This window comes from Musa acuminata, chromosome BXJ2-3, assembly GCF_036884655.1.
Source record: "Musa acuminata AAA Group cultivar baxijiao chromosome BXJ2-3, Cavendish_Baxijiao_AAA, whole genome shotgun sequence".
NCBI classification, from domain to species: domain Eukaryota; kingdom Viridiplantae; phylum Streptophyta; class Magnoliopsida; order Zingiberales; family Musaceae; genus Musa; species Musa acuminata.
In genome coordinates, this window is record NC_088340.1 from 28,273,856 (window position 1) to 28,296,401 (window position 22,546).

General features: G+C 34.8%; 1 protein-coding gene across 8 annotated transcripts; it reads right to left on the reverse strand.

Moving 5' to 3' along the window:
- LOC135581352 (N-terminal acetyltransferase A complex auxiliary subunit NAA15-like) lies at nt 1–22,546 on the reverse strand. Of its 8 annotated transcripts, XR_010485211.1 has the most exons (28): nt 22,298–22,546; nt 20,653–20,731; nt 20,472–20,554; nt 20,235–20,384; nt 18,942–19,057; nt 17,021–17,126; nt 15,268–15,339; nt 14,766–14,881; nt 13,824–13,956; nt 13,368–13,445; nt 13,141–13,194; nt 12,969–13,039; nt 11,521–11,575; nt 11,335–11,430; nt 9,521–9,649; nt 9,353–9,435; nt 9,017–9,247; nt 7,764–7,896; nt 7,570–7,680; nt 7,254–7,385; nt 3,470–3,526; nt 1,254–1,351; nt 1,111–1,169; nt 923–1,034; nt 757–857; nt 492–634; nt 292–403; nt 1–222 (listed from the first exon to the last, which is right to left on the reverse strand). XR_010485211.1 is itself a non-coding variant. In XM_065099516.1 (27 exons), exons 1-27 carry the CDS (start codon nt 22,346–22,348, stop codon nt 383–385), a joined length of 2,670 nt encoding a protein of 889 aa, XP_064955588.1. In that variant the 5' UTR covers nt 22,349–22,546; the 3' UTR covers nt 1–382. The 8 variants fall into 8 exon arrangements, 4 of the variants coding, with proteins under 4 accessions (XP_064955588.1, XP_064955587.1, XP_064955590.1 ...); XR_010485210.1 differs by having other exon boundaries at nt 292–634; XM_065099516.1 differs by having other exon boundaries at nt 1–403.

The window sequence follows — 22,546 nt, forward strand, 5'->3', positions numbered from 1 at the left end:
TGCCAAAATTTGTACTTTAATAATAACACAGATCACACAAAATTTGTCCTAAAGGAGTGCACAAAAGTAAATCCAGGCAATAATCATTGACCCACTGCTTAAATATATCTCCAAGCTAGCTGACCACTTACAGATCTTTGCTACCGAGCTCAAAACTGATAAATGACTGACTGTTTGATGCGAGGAAAAGCTTCCACCATTTTAGCGAGATCAGATCTAATACTACAAAATTACTCAAGGTGTTAGTACCAACCCAGCAATATCTTTACTGCAATGAGCCATCAAAAATACCTTCTAAGTGCCCTGGCAAGAAAAATAAACTTTTGTACTGTAATGAGTGAGGCAAGATTCTACAATTGAAGAGATCACTCCACTTCCCATCTCAAGCATTTTTTGGATCCACCTGTAGCGTTAGACAAGAGAACCATTCACTATTGAATTTTCAGGTCCTTCAAGCCATGTAGTTTTCCATTTAAGAAATGAGAATCTACTATTTTGGCATCTTGGCAAGCTGCAATTCCATTTTCTGGCGGACTATGTGTGTTATTACTGATTGTACACATGACAGCAGAACTACTGCAGCCTCCAAAATATGTTGAATATGGAAAGTATTCTGCGCACCGTGCTCTCCATCCTGTAGTTGCACAAAAGTATCAGGAGAAATGATAATTTAGATTTTAACAAAGCTTATTTACCCAGACAAGTACAAATGCATAAAATACTTATTTGACTACTGAAATATCCATGTACACTTACTAGAAGCAGAACCGTGATCCTTGAACACATCTTCAAGCAATTTGTGGACTGCAATACAGTCTTCAAGCTTCCATATGTTGACAGGACCAAGTGCATCATTTCTGTTTAAAAGTCCAGAATCATTAAAAGATGAATATGATTGTCTACTAGTTAAGATCGTTCTTACCCCATTGCTAGTGTGTTTTTCGAATCTTCAATTAACATAATTGCATCAAGCTTCTTATCTGGCTCAAGAACATATAGCATTTCAGCAGCTGCTGCTCTATGCATTAAGGAATCTGAAAATTCAGAGAGATTATATTTACAACCTCAGTGTCATCCAAAAGATAACTTGGTAGGAAACAATTTAAAAACCTTTATGCTTCTCGAGGAAAGATTTATTAGTTTCAATTATTGACTTTCCGCTCAACTGACTGCAAGAAACGAGAATCATAAACCTATTACCCACTTCAAAAAAAATGTGAATTTGTTGAAGTAAAACAGGCATCAACAGCAACCTTATATGTGGTCGTTCTGCTACTAATACATTCCAAACAAGTTTCTCTGAGTCTATCGTTGGAGAAGTCAAGCTGCTAACTTTGTGAAAGAACTTTATCTGTGAAATGGTACAATGAATTAGTCTACCAAAACAGAAATAATTGTGACAGTTTATCCAGGCCAAATTATATTCTACAATCTTTAGATTACAAGAAGTAAAAATACAAGAAATGCTGAAGAAATAGATTGAACAAACAGTAGCATTTTTCAGTTCCTTTCCTTGTGAAATCTGTGGATGACTTTTAGAAACAAAGCTTTGTTGCATACCTCAGGACCACAACTTTGTTTGTGGTGCTATAATGTGATCGGTAGTGGACAAGTAAATTTACTCTTTGATGTTTACATTCTAAATCAATCAATATAAAAGTTTAGGCAATTGTATTCTCACTGCACAAAATACACTGTCAAGGAAAAATACTCATCCTTCTGAGAAAATGCAACATCTGTCTTTGAAGGTCAAAATACAAATTCAGATGTCAAATTTTAAGCTCATACTATTTATCTAAGTTCTTATAGCTCAAGGTTCATGAAAAGCTAGAGAGCAATGGACTAATACCCTAGTCTTACAATCAAAAGTTTCTTTTGGATACGGTTATTTTTTGTTCCATAATCTTGTAGTTGCTCTATTAGTCACTTATGCATCAGAATATGCACCTGCAAGTTATTTTAGCACCATGAAAAATATGACTTCCACATTTTTTTACTAGTAATCACAATTGGAATTAATTGAAGTTTCCACAGACACCTTAATTTTTCTTTTCCACAGATACTTAAACCAGTTTACAGTGTAAAAGAGAAAAGTGCAAATATTAAATAAAACCTTATGTGAGTCACACTATCTCCAAGGTTTCTGGATGATTAATTAATGAACAACATTAATATTCTAATTTATTTTATAAGCATGACTTATCTCCACTTTAAGCCTAATAGTTTTGCATAATCCAACTTCCACATCCATCCAACTTAAACATCAATAAAGTCCAATTTTGACTCTTCTAATTGACACTCTTCTGTTTCAATTATCATCCAAAGTAAATTTTCAAAACTTTCATTCCTGGCATTTGACAAAACTAGTGATATATGCTAGGACCTGGACAAGTTCAGGCATGATTGAAACTGGACATGGACCTGCTTCAAGCAATGGGTCGGAGGATCAGATTCGAAACATTTTACTATTGGGTTCTGGTGTAAGAGATCAGTTCCAAATCAGCCGCAGTGGAGCAAAGGTCCAATATATGCTAAATTATTAAAAAGTAAAAAACTAGCTAATAGAATAAACAAAATTCAAATGAAAGCTTGGCCAAGTCAATCACACAAATTACCTAATTTACAAAACTGGAAGGTCAGAATTCATACCCAAATCTTCAAGCAAGAACAAAATAAGCAAAGAAATACCAAGGACATCACTGGAATTCTACAGAAAAATTTTAATAAATTTATAGAAGTATCAGAATATATAGATTAAAAACACTTCATTTTGTAATATTCTAGGATCCTAGTCCAGGTCTAATAAATTCAAAGAGGCTTTAACTCATACCCATAACTAACATAGGGGCCATAAGTCTGGATCGGCTTTAGGCAACCGGGTCCTACAATCTGAAGAAAACCAAATCACTAAGTACTTGCATTCAATGATCTGCAACTATACTGAATAGCCAAAATCCATCATCTGGTAAGTGATAACCACAACCAAGCTTCTCAGTTATTCTCCCTTAAGTTCAAGTAATTTCTCCAATAAAATAGTACCATAATTCTTGCAATGCAAAGTTTAAACCCACAATTCTTGCAATGCAAAATTTAAACCCACAATCCCAATGATCTTGTTTTGTCCATATTTAAACTTCCTTTTCTCCTTCACTCAGGCCCCCTCTAATATTCAAGGTATGGAGCCTTGAGATATTAGAGGTATGATGACTGCTGATCATCGCAAACAAAGAGGTGTAATGACTTGGATAATGTGCATGCAATCAAAGGTTTTCGACCATAACCATGATTAAAATCCATAAAAATTTTGCACATATTCACATATATAAACTTTGAATGTCATATATCCACAGATGTAGATGAATCACATATCAGTGCAGCTAATTTAGATATGCTGTCTTTCATCAAAATAAGTCAAACTTCCAAGAAGCAAAAGCTACACCAAGCAAGTTTACAAGTTGGTAACACGTACCAAACACCGATGACAATCTGGATCGTTCTCATTCAATTTAAGTAGATGCTTAACAGCCTGATGATTTTAAAAAAACTTGAAGTCAGAACAATTATAATTATCAAGGTTAAAGAACAATATTTACAGAGTACACATCATATGACACAAAGTTCAAATTAAGGTACATAAGATTTTAAATTAGTTGCATACACTGCATGAATAGGGAGCAAAGCAAATTGAACTTGATCAAGCTCAATCAGGAAATTATGGTATGTCTTACTTGTTTTGAGTTCTAGCCACAATATCCTAGCATCCTAGTCAGAAATACAAAATTGAAGCAAGCCAATAGAAGTTAGATGCCCCAGGTTTTGCTCCTCCAATCTTATCACATAGAAATCATGTAAAACTATAATTTACTACTAAAAATACTCGGCAAATTGAATTACCTAACATGATCAGATTAATTAGTTGCTGGTACAGTAAGAATCGATTGATATTTACCAGTCCAAGAAAGAACCTGCACCAGACCATGTGGTCCAGTACTGGTGTTTAGTTTTTTAATACTTTTTCAGCTGATACTAGATGATACAGGTCAGTATATGTCCGATACACTGATACCACAGATTACCAAAACCAGTTTTGAACCGAGATATAAAATAATTTATAAATGTTATTGTCCCAGCTTTAAGAACAGTAACACACATCTGACATGATCCAAGTATAGAAAATGCTCCCAAAAAAAAAGCATACATAAGATGAATGACAGTAACATGAATGAGTCTATCCTTCAAGAAAAAACAAATTATAAGGAAGCTTTAGCCAGACGTTCTTAACCAATAAAGAAGTGAGCACTTACTTAGCTCAACCTTCCATTTCATAGCCAGATCAACAAGTGAGCACTTAATTGCTTTCTAGTTTCAAAATCTAGACATTGAGTTATAGGCCCTAGTTTCAAAAAATTTGGCCAATGTTTCACTTTCAGGATGGCACATATGAAAGTTCAGGCTAGAACACAACTTGAATAGACCAGTGTTGTTAAAAGACGCTGGGGTGCTCGGGCAAGGCAAGGCCCGAGCGCTTCGCATAGTATCCAGGCATTACGCTTCACTGTTAATGTGAAGAATCGAACCAGATTGTCAACTATGGTTCGATTGAACAGTATCTTGGTTCAATCTAACCAGATTGTAAACAAATAGTATCTTGGTTCAATCATCGGTAACTCCTCTTCTCACCGAAACTAGTTTTGAATAGTTTAAAACTGATATTAGTCCCTATTTAGAACTGTTAACCCTATTTAGAACTGTTAATTTCTATTTAGAACTAATATCAATTTAGCACTGTTAATCAATATTAGAAATGTTATTAGTCCCTATTTAGCACTGTTAATTTCTATTTAAAACTACTATTAGGGTTTCAGGAAAAATGACAAGTGTCCAAAGTAATATTAAAATCAATTTCATGTCATATTTTTATTTTGTTAATCATATTTATCAATCATATTATATATTTTTTATATTTAATATTCTAGAGCACCTCGCTTCGGTCGGGAGGGCTCCTAACACCTCAAACATTTTGCAACCTTGGTACCTAGCACTTTTAAAAACACTAGAATAGAATCAGGATTGGGATACTTTACTGGAGTTGTATCGGCTGACTATAACATAGACTTCTGCTTACCAATAAGTAAAGTCACTTTATTTTGTACAGAAAACATAATAAACTATTGCTTCACAATTACAGAGAACATCCCTAGCATTGGCGCACAGAATCCTAGACAACTCAACAGTCCATGTTCCTTTCCAAAAAAAATTGGATTTGTATTTCCTGGCATGATTAGCTAGCCAGTCTGCAGCTCTGTTACTTTCTCTATAGACATGACAAACATTAAAAACATCATACATCATAAAATCCTAAATATCACTCATTGCATTAAGGATCTTCCATGGAGATTATGCCCAATTGTTCAAGCTGCATCGGCCTCAACATGCATAAATTGCACAACCTCCTTAAGAGTAAATGCTCCAGGCCAACTTTGAGTTCAATAGGTGCATTTAGGAAATTTGATCTCTCCTGGATACACCTACACCCAGCCGAGATACAATCAACAGTCATATCTCATATTAAAAACTAGCTCCTCCCATATTGTGTCAGTCCAAGCTTCATGTTTAGCTTAAACCATTCTACGACAGGTTTTTTCCACCTTACATTGAGATGAAATATCTCATGTATTCCTTCAGATTTTTGTGGATTCAACATAGCTAAGAGCATAATTAACAGCCTTCTAGAAGATATTTCAAGGCTTAAGTTCATGAAGAGAATCACTGCTAGATTTCCAAAGAAGCCACAGAACATTGGCTGTTAAAGCTCTTAGGAGCATACCATTCAACATGTTCCTATCATTTCCTTCTTGAGCCATAGACCATCCAGCCAACCTGACATAACCTAAATTGCACAGAAAAATATTGCAAATAAAGCCTCCAACCTGTCATATTATTATCTTTTGTGGCCAAGGTATATAACATAATTGCATGTCATAGTTCCTATTAGGCTTTTGTTGTTGTCAAGTTTTAAAAATTAGGCAGATTGACCTAGGCTCAGGTTCAAGCTAATAACATCAGTTTCAGTTTCAAGCTATTGTATTTATGCCCACACCAAAGATCAAAAAGAATAGCTCATGACAGGCTCTGACTTGAGGAAGCCTGAGTTCACACTGATCTTCTACTTAATGCTAAGACCAGATCAGCATTTGGTGAAATCCAATGTGGAGATCAAAACATCCTTTCCAGTGCACCTGGACAGACACCTGCAACAGACCCTTTCTTCCAAAGAAACAAGATGTGTAGAAACTTTATTGGCTGTAGGTGGCTCCTCAAATCAAAATCGGTCTTCTGTTTTCTTAGATAATATCAGGATCATAATTCATCCATGACACATGCTTCTTCCTTTTTCTTTGAACTAAAAAAATAATTGAAACATCAATACTTGATTATTACCTTCAATATCCCCCACTACCTCATATGTTTTTTCTCATCCATTATGCTCAGTTATATCCAACCTTTTATATTTATACCAAGGATGAAGGATACTAAAAGTTACTATTTCATTGGATGTAAAAAGTAGAAACATTATTAATGACAAGTTGAACAAACCCTGCTAACAAAACCATGCTCCCAGCTTGGTAATGAATAGAAGTATAAATATCAAGGTTCACAATTTCGTACCGTACCCGAGTTTCGACGTTCGCTCGGTACGGTACAATACTATATATCGAGCGGTATACGGCTCGGTGTGTGTGTGTGTGTGTGTGTGTGTGTGTGTGTGTGTCTATATATATATATATATATATATATATATATATATATATATATATATATATATATATATATATATATATATATATATATATATATATATATATATATATATATATATATATATATATATAATTTTAATAAATGTATATTTATATATAAAAGATTATATATATTTATATATATTTATATATATTTTTTAACGAAGGCGACGTCGCATCACCTCAGCGACGTTGTCGAGGCGATGCGATATCGCCTCGTTTATATATATATATATATATCGTTCCGTCCGATAATGGGCAGTCCGTGTACTGGTCAGCTGACGGATTGGTACATACCGCCCGTACTGGACGGTATTATTTGAAATCGCATACCTTGATAAATATCACATATAAAGTACATAATGCACAAGAACCATGCTTCTTTATTGTGGTTTCAAGCAAGATAACATTTTGATTTTTTTAGTAATAAATAAGAATGTGAAGTGAGGTTACCTGAAATGCTAACAAAATCTTCCGTTTTCTCATGTTCACTTCAAAAGAAAGAATATGTGTTTCCAATGAATTAGCTGAGTTACTCTGAAGCAACTTTAGATATTTCGTGGCTTCCAATAATGGATCCTCAACCTGCATAAAAAGAGCATATTGACTGGGTTATTTAAGCTTACCATACCAATGCAGAAGATCTCTAGACTACACAAATCAGTGAAATCACTTTCTTTGAATTAACATAAAGGAAGCCAGATAGCTCTTGCATTGCATAACCAAAAGATTTGAGAGCTGAAATGAACATTGAAAGTTTAGAAGGAACCTGCAATAACTTTTTCCCATGAGGATCTAGATCAACTGGTCTGGAATTTTGTCGCTTGCCAGATTTAGATGTGCCAGAAGTTGTATCCTCCTCATTTCTTTCTTCAGCTTCCTGCAGAATATCAAAGAGAAATTTGGAGGAAAACATCCCAACAGAAGAGCATCTACAAGTGTAAAAAATTCTAGCTAAATTACTTTCTTGGCACGAGCTTCTGCCTTTTTCTGTTTTTGTCTCATTTTCTTTCTCTGTGAAGGAGGCAACTGTGACATCTCATCACCTTCCTCCATTGCCAACTTTGATGGAAAATCATGCAACTTTATATAGCATCTACAGTTAAAAGGTCACATTCAATTGGTTAATTTTCCAAGCAAAATAAACTTTACTGTGCATAAATGTTTGTCAAATTAAGTCCAGTAAATAATCTTTCCATATTCACAGATAACTGGCTGGGGTGAGTAGATCTGTCATGAAGTGCTCCTCCATATGCCCATTTCTCAAAGGAAGACTATGTTCCTTCACCATCATTTCATTTATGATCAAAGAATATTAGTACACACCTCAACACCCACCACCCAAGGTCTTAAACAGCAGTACTGGCATCCAAACCAGAATCTCATCAGACCAGTGTGTATCAGTCAGTATTGTATGCCTTGGTATACTAAAGAAAAACAAAAATTTCTTACTGTGTCAATATATATCAGCAGAGTCAGTACACCAGTATGAGACCAGAACAGTATGGTACAATTGTCATACTATATGGTATTTGAAATCTTGGTAGAAGGCACAACGATCAATGAAGAATGAGAACGGTTAGGGCAATTGAAGAAAGAAGGGAAGAATAATGGTAAACCACATGATTGTAGCAAATATGAAGTGTTTGATATTGACAATTGGGAAAGCTTATTGGAAACGTAAAAAATGATTATACAGTCGAATGCAGTGAGAACACTGTCATGCAGAAGCAACAAATCAACTTAAGCCAAAACCTTGTGCGATGCAGAAATAGAAGCATATCAATATCTGCTATCAATGTTAAAATGAGACTGACCATTGAACAAGTTTTGAAACAGGAAAAAGGAGTTCTAATGCCTTGTGGTTCTAAATACTGTTATGCTATTTTTGGTTATTTAATCCTTCTTCAGCAATCTTTTGCCAATCAAGATCCTAAAAAAATGCTACCTTTATGGTACACAAATAACAGATAAATTATCCATTCCATCCTCAAACTTATTCAATCAGTTTAATGCTAATCAGGTATATGATAAGGAATCTTTTATGGTCAATGGTCACATCATATGCATAATTCTAAGTTTTGATTGTAACTAATTTTATGCAAAGTAAAAGAATAACAAGGGTAACATCTGAACAAGTTGAAACTATTGACAGAAGGATGCACTCAAGAACTCAATAAAATAGACATCGAATCAAGGAAAGATGGCAACTCCACCTTATAGCTCCAACTGCAGCTTTATGGAAATACTCATGTGAATGCAACTGGTTTTGAAATTTCAGCATTGACACATAAGCCCGTAGAGTCATTTTACGCAAACAATAAGAATGGAAGTCAAATTGGTCCTCAGTCATGTCTGAATAATGCTTCTCAACGGCTAAGTAGTTTTTGAGTGCACGTCCTAGATCACCTTGACGGAAGTAACTTTCACCAGAAGCCAGTTCGTACCTTCCACAACACGTACATGCCAGAAAGAGTGCATAAAGAGGAAAGACAAATGAGATTTTTCAATCAAATAGTCGATCATGACGGAGGAAACTCAAGCATACATACCACATGCACTGCATGTCATGAAGATTATTGTGCTGATCGCCATCCTTAGTAAACAAAACAGCTGTTTTCTCTGCTAATCCAACCTTCGTCAATCAATGAATAAAAAATATTAATTCCACAGACTCGAACAAGAATATCATATAATGCCTAGGTCAGAAAGTAGGATACCTGGTCAGCTTGAAGCATACGCATAACACACTCACTATTCAAGTAACGATCCGCAAGATCCATAGACCTAGCTTCATCTGCCAAGGCAGCTGCAGCAGGCAAATCACCAGCATTTTCTAGTATCCTGCCCTGTGATCAAGATGGGATAAATGTGATGAATGAGCAAATGATCATCTAATTGTTGCAAGATATAAAGGCATAAATTTTTTCTATTTACTAAAGAGGCTAATTTAGAACTAACAGTAAGAATAATTGTCAATCTGGAAGGTGTATATGGAAAGAGATACAATATGCTTAAAAATTAATTATATCATAGAGCCTCAGACAAAAAATAGATCTAATGTGGGAAAAAATTACTACTCCAACCCACAAGATGGAATCTGAGATCCAAAGGTGAGTAATAACTCAGACTCTTAATCCTGCTTCTAACAGGTCTCTAATTACTATAAGACATAGACACTGCATTAACACTTCAAATATCTAAATCAAATACCCTTCCCGATAAAGCCTGTCAATTCTCATGTTGTAGCTTTGAAGAAAGCTCACTCACACCAAAACCCTGCATCCCAATAATTCTTATCTGACACAGTCCTGTTTTTACGACCAATATATACAGCTTAACCACCTTCATGCAAGTTTGTCACTTCTTTCAAATATCTTCCCCAAAAATTTTCACATCCCTCACTTCACCATCGGAGAGATTTCCTGTTAAGATCACATTTTGGATTCTTCTTACCAAATCAGTTTTGAAAATCTCTAAGATCAACCAGTCAAAAAGAAGACATCCTCATAAAAAGTTAAAAACAACTTCCCAAAACTTGGAATTAAAAAGTTCTGAGCCAAGTTTTTCTGCTACCTCAGTTTTGATTTGGAATTCTAAGACAAAGTATTAAATCTTACAACCTTTTGATACAGAGAAGAGTAAGTGTACTTTGATGGACTTTACTTCTTACACATACTTTTAAGTTTTCACAAAAAGGCATATTTTACATGTTGTATACATCTTGCCAAATAAAGCACCTGCTGCCGAAATGTCCCTGATCTTTTTAAAATCTTTCATGACAATATGGTAAAATCAATATCTTCTTATACAAATATATTTGCCAGTACTTAACTGTAGTTGTTCTTAAATGCAACCTATTAATTCTAATCTTTATTTCCCATCACTTAACATTATAAAAGATAATACTATATGTAATGCCCCGATTTAATCTCACATACAAAGTGGGAAAAGGCTCAAATAGATGTATAACTCTACTATAATTGACAAGGCTTAAACATTTTTTACTAATAGTTCAGGTTATCCCATCAGGTTGGGTCATGACATTATAAATGTCATTTGGATGCCTCAGCTAAAAGACGTAACCAGGTAAACCTAATCTTTGAGAGAGAGTTTACCTAGATACCTTTAACTACATGAGATCGTATATAAAGCTTGATACCAAAACAACCTAATCTTTGAGAGAGAGTTTACCTAGATACCTTTAATTACATGAGATTGTATATAAAGCTTGATACCAAAACAACCCTTGATTTCAACAACTGTTGAGGTCTAAATAGTTTACCATAACTCTTTCTCCAAAGAAAAAAAAATTCACCCCCCTTCCTTAGCAACACAAAGTATCCCAAAACAAGCAAGACACTGAAATATGGAAGAGACACACCAACTTAAGTAAAAAACTCCAACAAATAAACACTATTTTGTGTCTTTGAAAATTGGAATAAATATAGTAAACCATAATTTGCATATGACAGTTTCATCACTGCTAAGTCAGATATGTCCACATTTGCTAATGTTGATTTATGACACAAACCTTAATGGAGTACAAATCAATGACAGTTGGAGTGTGTTCAATAGCTTCATCAATTTTGGCTAGAGCAAGAGAATAATGGCCTCGTCGATCATAATGCTGCATCACAACAGAAATAAAAGTCTTGACATATGTAATACAAATTCAGAATGGCATAAATCTAATTTCATAAGAGACAACAAAACAAACCTGGGAAACCAGAAACAAAGTCCACATGATTGTTGAAGGAGGCTCTCTTTTGGAACTGAAATTTGAAAAGAAAAATTATGACCACAGTCACAAATGCCATTTCTAAGAAACACATCTAAATTATGCATTTTAAATGGAATCTTAGCAATAATTTTCAAAGGCATAGGCTGTTGTTTGAAAGAAATACATCATGACATACTTATTCTTTGCTAAATATTTAAGATTAGAACAGTATCGGAGCCAATACAATACAGGTTAGAGATCATTAGAAGACATAAGAAATTAACTGAAGGTAGTGCTCAATTTATGTATTTGTATATGAATTTATGAAGCATTCTAGGAAAGCTCCTTCCTATCTGATGCAAAATAATTCTATTAAGAGATTGCCTAACAATGTCTAAAAAAATGCAACATTTCCTGGTTTTAGTATTTACATCAGAGTTTCTCCAAAAGAGAGAATAACTGTCAAATGACAAGGATAAAATGATGTCAGAACCACACAGTCTTGCATATACTCACTGCCAATCCAGCTGAAGTTCTTGCCTAAAGATTCTTTTTAAACCTGAGTTGTTATAAAATGATCAACATTTTTCGTCAAATCATGTATCTTGTTTCATGTAATAAGGAGTCTCTAGAGCAAGGATTGAAATATCATACCGTACCGGAGTTTCGACGTTCGCTCGGTATGGTATGATACTGTATACCGAGCAGTATATGGTATATATATGTATATGTATATACATATATACATATATACATATATACATACATATATATTTATACATATATACATATATACATATATATATTTATACATATTTATACATATTTTTTTTATAAAAGGCGACCTCGCATCGCCTCGACGACATCACCTTTTCCTTCTCCCACGTGGGGCGACGTCACCGAGGCGACGCGATGTCGCCTTGTGTGTGTGTGTGTGTGTGTTTATATATATATATATATATATATTTATTTATTTATTTATATTTATATATAAATATTCTTATAAAAGGTGACATGATGTCACCTTTTATAAAAATATTTATATATATTAATATATATATATATTCTGTTCCGTCCGATAACGAGCGGTTCGTGTACCGATCAGCTGACGGACCGGTACATACCGCCCGTGCCGGATGGTATTATTCGAAATTGAATACCTTGCTCTAGAGGATATTCATCAGCCAGAATTTAAGTTTAGGTTGGCATGGTGAATCTTATGCCAAACTGTCCAAATTATGCTGTATGGCTATTTCATAACATAGCTATTCAATAACTAATCTGAAGATAATTATTGTCATGCAAGAATTGAAATCTTGATTGGTTCAGCATGGTTTGACCATTATAGATGGTCAACAGTATGATCAGTACACGGACCAATCCAAATCAATTAAACAGAAATTCACAGTGATCATCATGAGAGAAAAGTCTGGTTTCAAAATTACCTTCCTGGAAAGCATCCTGTTGATTTAATTGAGTGTTCTAGATGAAGAAATAATTGTTCAAGAATGGCTGCCTGCAAAATGAATCCAACTGCTCAATGATTTTATCAAATTTTGATTTGAAGAGTAATTTGGGAAGAAATCGCATAGGTCTTTCATTAAGGATTCTGCAAACCTTTCCATTTTGTTCATACAAGGGGCTAAGATCAGAGAACAATGAAGGAACACCCTGAATGTGTGACAAGTTATGTTAGCTTTGATTGGCCACTACACCCAATTCGAAGAGTATAGTAAACTGAGAAAAAAATAAAAATAAGAAACAGCGTGACCCACTACAGAAGGGTCATAATTGTATAATATAAAAAGCTTAACAATTAATGTGGTAAAATAATTTTGTCTAACCTTAGTTAATAAAGGCCTGACATAGTTGTCTGCTGCTTCCCGAAATTTGACACCCTCTAGAAAATCAAGTGGTATTCGCTGAGCAAAAAAAAGAACCCAGTAAGTGATACAGTAATTGCAAATAGAACATTGCAGGGATGATAGAGCATACTAATAATACAAATAAAATAAAAATTCTGCTAAAGATTAAGAAGCTCGAGTAGCTGCTCGAGCAAACATTCTAAAAGGCATGACAGTGCTATTGTAATCAAGAAGAAAACAGAAGAGTTTTCTTTTGCAGAGACTTCCTGAATTCTAGTTGCCTCAAAAGAAATGATAATAACATTCTAACAGGCATGAACCAAAAATGAAAGACAGAGATGATTCATTCCAACCAAATAATTTATAGCATTTAGAAAGAGTAACTAAAAATATAAACCAGAATCATTGTCCAATTACAAGAAAAGATTATTTTACCTTAATAGCAGAAGACCAACTGTATTGCTCCCTAAGTGACTTATACAAAGCATCTAATCTTTCAATTTCATCAGATGTATATTCACCTTTTTCAGAATATAGTCCAAGACATTTTTGCAGGCCAATAAAGTACCTGTTTAATGAAAAGTAACAGTAATTAATACAGTTTGAAGCCTATAAAATAGGTCCATGGCTTGGATAGAAAAGAATGAGATAAAAGATAACCAAAAAGCCAAATGGCATTTAAGAATACGCCACATACTCAGTATATGGAAAAGCAAAAAAGCATTTGGCACTAGATGGCTAAAAAGAGAGTTTCAATCCCATGGTTAGTCTTACTGGTCCGTCCCAATGTATCGATCAGTTGTTGGTACGGTATATACCGAGTTATACCAAGCTATACCGACACATGGTGCATGAGACATATCAATGTACCGATCATACCAATCTCCTATTGGACCGGTACATACCGCCTATATCGAGCTGTATGGCGAACCTTGAGTTTGACCACTAAATGCTCTAGTAGAATAGAAGATAATATTTTTATAGATTAATGGCTAAAAAGAATCCATGTAGGCAATCCCAAACAGTTCGTAGATGATCATTACCATTAATTGAATATATAAGGAAAATAGGAAACTATCTCAACCCCAAAAGAATAATATATGCCTATCAAGATTCTTATGATAAATAAAAGGAATTAAGACCCTCCATCAATACCAAAGCAAATTTCTAAGCAATGAAGTGAGACCAAGTATCTGCTGCAGTATCAGCACCTGAGGGTTCACCACCAAATGCATAAACATATTTGACTGGAAAAGTAAGAGACTTAAAAATCTACTGGCAGAATAAAGCATGTCATACAAATAAAAAAAAACAGAAGAAGAAAATTCAAATATCGTCCCTTTGATAATTAAAAGATTCATATACCGTGCCACTTACCTGTAATTGTCAGAATTCATAAAGAGCAGGGACCTATATATTTTCTCCCCTTCTTGGAAGCAACCAAGTTTCAACACAATGGATGCCATTTGTTCCTTGAAGGCTAACTTATCCACCTGATGAGAAAATATGCATGCAAGCAAGGAATATGTTGTAACAAGTCAAAAAGATGATCTAATGCATAAAAAGATATCTGATATTAACTGTTGAGGACCTTCGTGTAGACAATACTGACCTTTCCATCGATACTTTGTATCAAAGTTCTGAATACCGTACCGTATCGATATACCGATCAGCTGTCGATATGGTATGTACCGAGCTATACTAAGGTATCAATACATGATACACTAAGGTGTACCGATATACTGCCCATATCAGTCCTTTATCGGACCGGTATGTACCGTCCGTACCAAGTGGTATGGTACGGTATTGCAAACCATGATTTGTATAACTAGAATAACAGATAGTGAACTACATAGCATCAACTACAGTGAGAACTTACAATTTTAGCCTCCTTCCTGTGCATTTCCTCCAGTGCTCTGTCATGCAACCCGCATTCCTCTAACAATGAAATCTGTAAAAGTCGTAAGAATATAACCTTCCCCATAACCACCAACAAAGCCTATATTCTAAAGTAATAACAAACAATTTATGAACAATAACAGAAAAAAGCTGGATGAAGGCAATGTAAATTGCTTCGTCAGTTAATTAATTACTGGTTGGATTAAGCCTTATGTCTATCAAGAAAACAAGGCCGAAGAAAAGATACTATTGGTGTTGTTACATGATAATGAATGCATTGTCATGGAGACATATAGGCATCAAGGTGCCCTCGGAGGTTAGTTTTAGCAATACAACCTTCAAATAAACTACATGATCCATGGAGCAGCACTCTGCTTCCCTAGCTATCAAAATAAAATATACTCTTCACATACTTCAAATTTTTCCACGAAAACTCTTGCAGATGTTAGTGGCCACAATTTATACTAATCAAGAAAATTGACTCATGAAACAAAGAAAGCAAAAGAAGAAATCCTGGAACAGCATTTATCATTATGAATGGAAGCCATATCTTAAGAAAATCACTTAAGATAACAACTTATAATTAAAAAAGGAAGTCATACTTTAAGAAAATTACCTAAATTATCAACTTTCAACTTGCAAAATGAAACATATAAAATTAAAGCCTTGTCCAAACAAACTGTAGTGAGCTTCATAAATTCCCAAGTGCATTTATTTCTAAATGGCTGTTTCCTTAACTAGTATACTCAAGCCTTTCATTTTCTCATTTAAGCCTTCAGATGAAGATAGAATGAAACACTTTAAGCAGAAGCTTAGCATTATATTCAACGTCCGGCATCATGAAGCAAGAAACCAGATTACTTCTCAAGAAATTTTGAAAAGCTTGATTAAAATTTTCAGCCTAAAATTAAAGGGTTACATTTACAAGGTAATGGAGTTAAAATAAGGTAATAGTTACAACAGCTGTGTGGCTATTCAGAATTTATCATCATACATTTTATCAACAGATAATGATGAACATCACATTGTCCACAGATCGTATCATATGCCAAATTCATCAACAGAGGGAAAAAAAAGAAGAATTCGCTGCCAGAACTCAGCAGAAATCAGATGAAAGATTTAAAAGAAAACTAGAATAAAAAGCAGATCATAACATAAGTTATGAGAAGGATAAGGCCTGCCAACTCTAAAAAAGCCTCCCGATAATTACATAACAAAGGTTTTTCATTACCAGTGTAACATTATCAATCCTACTTGCATTAATATCTTACAAAAACCTTCCTTTTCTAACATGACTGAACTCTCTTTTCAAAAGTCCCTACAATTTAAGGAGATACCATCTTCATTTCTCAACACCCTAATTATCAACAGGGATTGTGCATATACTTCTTAGACAATATCTCACTCCTAGACACAATTCTAGACCAGACTAGGGCAAGAATAGTAGCAAAATTTTGCAAATTGATTACAAAATATAGCAAGATTTTCTTTTTTTAACATTTTTTATGTGGACAAGTATCAAAACTGCAAATCCTTCCAACGTAAAAGAATTTCCTAGCACGACTCTTCATGCAAAGTAACCGGCAAGTCTACCAGCCTAGTTATAAAGTCCTGATCAAGAAAGCTACTACAAAGAATGCAAAAGAAAGAAATTACTGCACAAGATCTAATTAACAAAATGAAAAAACATGATACATATATCTCTTTAAGTTACATTATCTAAACATTGCTACCTTATACAAAAGCATTTCACCATGTTCATAACGCTCATTCTCTGGGGGATAATCATCTTCAAGTGTCCCTTCATAAGCTTCTAGAATATCAACAGCCTTTAAAGCACTGACACGCACAGAAATCAATGGTAAGTAACAAAAAGTTATATAATGTTCATTGGATATTAGAGAATCATTGGATATTAAAATTACTAATATCAACATCCAAGAATACTCCATCTTACCACAATGCACAGCAAAAATATGGGGTCATAAACTGTGATATCTATCATAAGCAGAGAAAATATTGAAAAATTAATACCCTTAGCACTTGTGACTTATCAAAGAAAAGAATAGTCTAATAGTACATGCAAGCAAAGCAATTGTCCAAGAACCCCAATGCTACTTAACTGATAGGAAGTTTGTGAGTTCACTGTGACCAAAGATGATGGCAAAACATTGCTACTATTGTGGTGCTAATTAATGATCTGATGTTTTGGAGAGAAAACACCTAAAACAATTTATCCACATTTACTCATGAAGCACTCATGAGTAGAAACAAGGTTGGCATGGTTAAACTGAAGTAGCTTCAATTAGATTAGCTTCCAACCTAGAACTACATGCCTAACAGGCAATTTTGCACCGACGGAACTCACAAGATGAATCACAACATAAACTGTAACATAAACATATAAATTTAGCGTTTGTGTTAGGACTACTACTAATGAGCAATTCAAACAAACTTCCACCATGTCAACTGTGTTGCCTATGACAGTCAAAACATTCAAATCAATGTGGTGAGTGGATAAAGGCACGTTGGACAGACCTCCAAATATATGTGTAAATCCACAATTATGATTTTATGAGCACATGTCAAAGAATATGGGGAGCATCAATGGCATAATGCAGAATGTACTGCAGCACTTTACTCAATCCAGCACTGACATGAAACAACGCCACTCCATGCTGTTGATGTCCACCAAAAATGGCATTTTGAAGTCCCAAAAATCAAGACTTCAAAAATTGTGTTGGAATCAAATACTAATTTCAAAGATTCTAGAGCCTGCTTGGTGATAGAATCTCAAGAAAATAAAAAAGTCGAGAATTTGAACTTTAATTGACCAACCTGAGGTCCTCAAACTAAAAGTGACCTCATCTAGAAGATTTTATTTTTCAATGTCAACAGCCTGATGGATGGATCAGCACTAGCTTCTAAATTTCGCCTGCACAAAGGATCTGGACCAGGGCAAGTCAAAGGCTGACCAGCTCTCTTATACTCAGATCTTCAGCATGACACTATATTGTGCACAACCATAGAGTTTGAATGGCCTGTCCAGTCATCTCAGATTCACCTATGGATTAAGAGAATGTGTAACAAAAATCACAAGAAGGACGTTGTTTGGAACATTTATGTGGTCTCAGGGAAGTGTCAATAGAAATAAATAAGGATTAATAACTTATGTACCAATAGCAACACAATCAAAGTAACTACACAAAAATATCACGAATTTATAGAAGAAGGCAGGAAAAAGCACAGCTCTATGCTGGGATAAAATCCTGGAGATCTGGGCATGTTTCTCTTTCAATCAGATGTTTGTTGGTTCTTTCTGCCCCTCTGCACAGTAATGCTTCAATAGAACTATTATCTGATTCCATCACATGGAATGAATATTAGGGCATTTATATTCTCCATATAGAAATGATAACTCAACCATCTACCACTTAACAGAATTAATGTGCTATGCATTTACTTAACCAAAGAGGATTGAACTGTCCCACTATATTCCTAAAAAGAGACAAGGTGTGACCTAATGTAATCTATCATCCACAAAATAAAGGACTTTCAACATGTTGTCAAATCTCATAAACATATTAATGGTAAGAACAACTGGTAGTCATCGGTGAACTATTAGAATGAGTTCCCTAAGAAAATGACACATACTTGGAATTCAAGTGATGCGCAACAGCAAAGCCAATCCAGTTCATGCGGTGGTTTGGCTTAAGTGACAAAAGTTGTTGTCTAGTTTCCACAAACCCAGTCAAATCCCGCATTTGTACCTGCAAAAAGAATGTACCTATAGTAAATCAAATTTGATTTGTACTTAATATAATAATTATGACATAACTAGCATGTAAATAAAAAACCAAGATTTGATGTACCGAAGTGTACTGCTCGGTACGGGCATTACATACCGGTCCAATAGAAGACTGGTATGGGCAGTACATTGGTACATTCTAATATACTATATGTCAGTATGCTCGATACAACTCAGTACATATTGTACTGACAACAGGTCGATACACCGGTACGGACCAATAATGCAAACCATATAAAAAACAAAACAACATTTTAAAAAAATAACCAAAGCTAAACTGAAACCTCAAGAAGCCTAACATTTTAAGCTGAGATCACATTAATCTAAGAATGCATGTGTAATAAGCTATGAAAAGTGACCACTTAGCTAAGGGACCAAAACCACCCAATAACCAGTATCAAACCAAAAGAAGATGAGCAGTTATGGGCAACAGACACCCATGAAGTTAATAGAGGTAATGAACATTTCTTAAACTAAAGCTTCTGGACAATAGTTCGTAAAAACCAAAAATCAAAGTTGTAAATATAAACAAATGCATACATACTAAATTTGTGACCAGAAGATATTTCTGTATAGGCCACAAAAGAAAATATATATGATGCATTTACAGCAACCAGGTTGGACTACATGTAATGCTCAAACCTTGGTGTAACTTTGACTAGGCCATCAAACAACTCTTCTTGATTAAATTTATGCCATAAATTATCTGTGCAAAATTTAGCATCCTATATCTTAGATTTTAAATAAGGAAATGTTTTCATCTTGAAAAATTAGCAATAGTTATGACTGAGAACAAAATGCAGGGGTTGTGAAATGAGAATGTCAGTAAGGTAATGAGTCGGTTTAGATTAGCAGTATGAGGAGTGGTAAAACAAAGGCCTAAGAATAACCATCTTAAGATATGCCTAAGATATAAGTTCACAAACGGAATTATAAGTTCTAGACATGCCTAAGATAGCAATTATCATCACCATAAAATTCACAAACGGAATAACCATCTTCAGCAGTACAAAGAAAAAGACAACTTTAATATCATCAAATTAAAATATGTAGGAGATGAGATAAAAATTTGTAAAGAGATAACAAGAAACTCACATGATCTAATAGTAAGATCAAGAGCTAACCACTTTTATACACACCTGTAACAGTGATAGATCCCGCAAGATCTCAATGTTGTCAGGATCAATCTTCAAAGCATTTCTGTAGCACTTAATTGCTTCCCTATATTCTCTGTCTGATCGATAGAGTAGACCATAAACATGCCAGCACACATGACTTTTAAGGTCATTCTGCAAACCTTTTTCAGAGTCAGCAAAAGTATATTTTAGATAAAATAAATGGCAACCTTTATCTCTATATGCAGAACACTGGATAACCTTGAGACCACGACGAACAAGCTCATATGCTTCTGATTTCCGGTCCATACAATTCAATGTTAATCCCTTCATGGACAAGGTTTCTAACAGCCGCAAAAAAAAAGGGCATCAGCCAACACTTACATTGAAACAAGTTGGTCAGAACACAAAGACGCAAAGCACCAAGAACAAAGAAGTCCACCTCCATGTTCAGGAAATTTCTTCAATATGGCATCTGCAGCCTTTAGTCCCTTTTTATATTGTTTGGTCTCATATGATTTCTGATGAAAAACAGAAAATTGCTTGCTTGAGCTTGAGGATTCATTACCATATGAGGAAGACAAGACCGAACAACAAAAAAGCTGATGAAACAATTTTTTTCCAGAAATTGTTTAAATAATAGATGAAGAATCATAATGGATCAAACATATTTTTACAGTACTTATGTTTCTTACACTAAATATTCAAACATTATATTTAAAAAGTCACAGTAGCTCCAAGCAGTGTTCCTAATTTACATGATAATGAATCTAATAATCTAACAGAACACCCATGCAATAGATAAAAGAAGTTGCATGAGAGTACAGGAGAGTTCCTAGAATATAGAAGACGTAAATTCATCACCTGCACAAGCTTTAAGCTTAGCTGCTAAATCTTTTGATGCGCTAGAAAACCCTATTTCTAGCACTACCAAAAATCTTCATGAAGCAGACATGTAGATGCCCAAAAGGCAGCAATCCATTTTAACAAAATATCACAAACTTTCTTAGATCAGAAGAAATAACAAACTTGTTCTGTGGAATTGCACGCTGACATTATACATTCTAATTGGCATTAAAATCCAGCACTCCTATGCATCATGTTTGCAACTACACAACTATATCTGGTGTTGCCTACATAAGTGCTAACTCACAAAAATTCTTTGCCAAATACATATTGGTCTGTCTTATACTTGCCAAAAACATTGATGTGGTTAGCCTGGGAAAACTAGTAAGCACCATACTCTCACAATCAATGTCATAAAACTTACAATGCCATAAAACAAACAAAAACAATGACACAACAATATGGACACTGAAATTTCATATTCTCTGTATGTTTGAAACCATTAATGTTCTGTTCAAACATGTTCAGACGTTGACATTTTCCTCAAAGCAAAGCCATGAAAAACACATCTAATAAGGCAGTCAAAATAAAAACCCATTACTGGTAAGATATTATCATTTGCAAGTGGATTCTTTATCAAAAGAAAGATGCTGACCATCGTGCATGATGCATGATGCATGACGCACATAAACCAGAACTGGATGGTGCTGGAGTTTATGAAGCTCATTCAAGAAAATGTGATTGCAGGTTGAATTTAACAAAACAAGTACAGCAAACATTTGAGCATATGCAGCAGAAACCATATCGACAAAGAACATGCAGCAACCTACTTTTTATCGAACAAAATTGTATAAAATCATGCATCCTTATCCCTCATAATAAGATATCTATATAGGTCTAGTTAGAATATGGTAGCTCATGAGATTGCTAAAAAATAGCGAATAATGTCTCAAACAAATACGCCAACAAAGCCAAGATTACTGAATTTTGCACACATTAATATACAACAGCGGGACCAGTTAACTAACTTTAAGTTTGAAAAGGAAAACCTATTTAGTAACTCGTGCAAATTAATACGAACAACAGGTAAGCGATAACCCTGATCAGACCAGCATTAAAATCAAGATGAACATTGACGACCAAGTAAATGTTACGGTCTTGATGAGGCAAACTAAGCAAATCATCGGATGAAATGGAACTGCAGATGATCGAGCGAATGGACCATAAGAAGTTGCACTTACCACGATGACCTTGAAGAGATTGGCTTCCTTGGGGGGAAGAGAAGAACCCATCCTTGGTGGAGATCTAAGGAAACCCTAGAAGGGCAAGAAGAGGAGGAGCGGGGCGAGGATAAGGAGGGAAGGATCGAGTCGAAAGGGTTTCTCGTCTTCAATTCTTTTGGTGGTAGGGGTGCGGAGCAGCGGAGCGGAGGTATCTAATGCTGCAACCCTACCCCTGCCTCGCTTCCTTCACAAGCATCAGCTGACCGA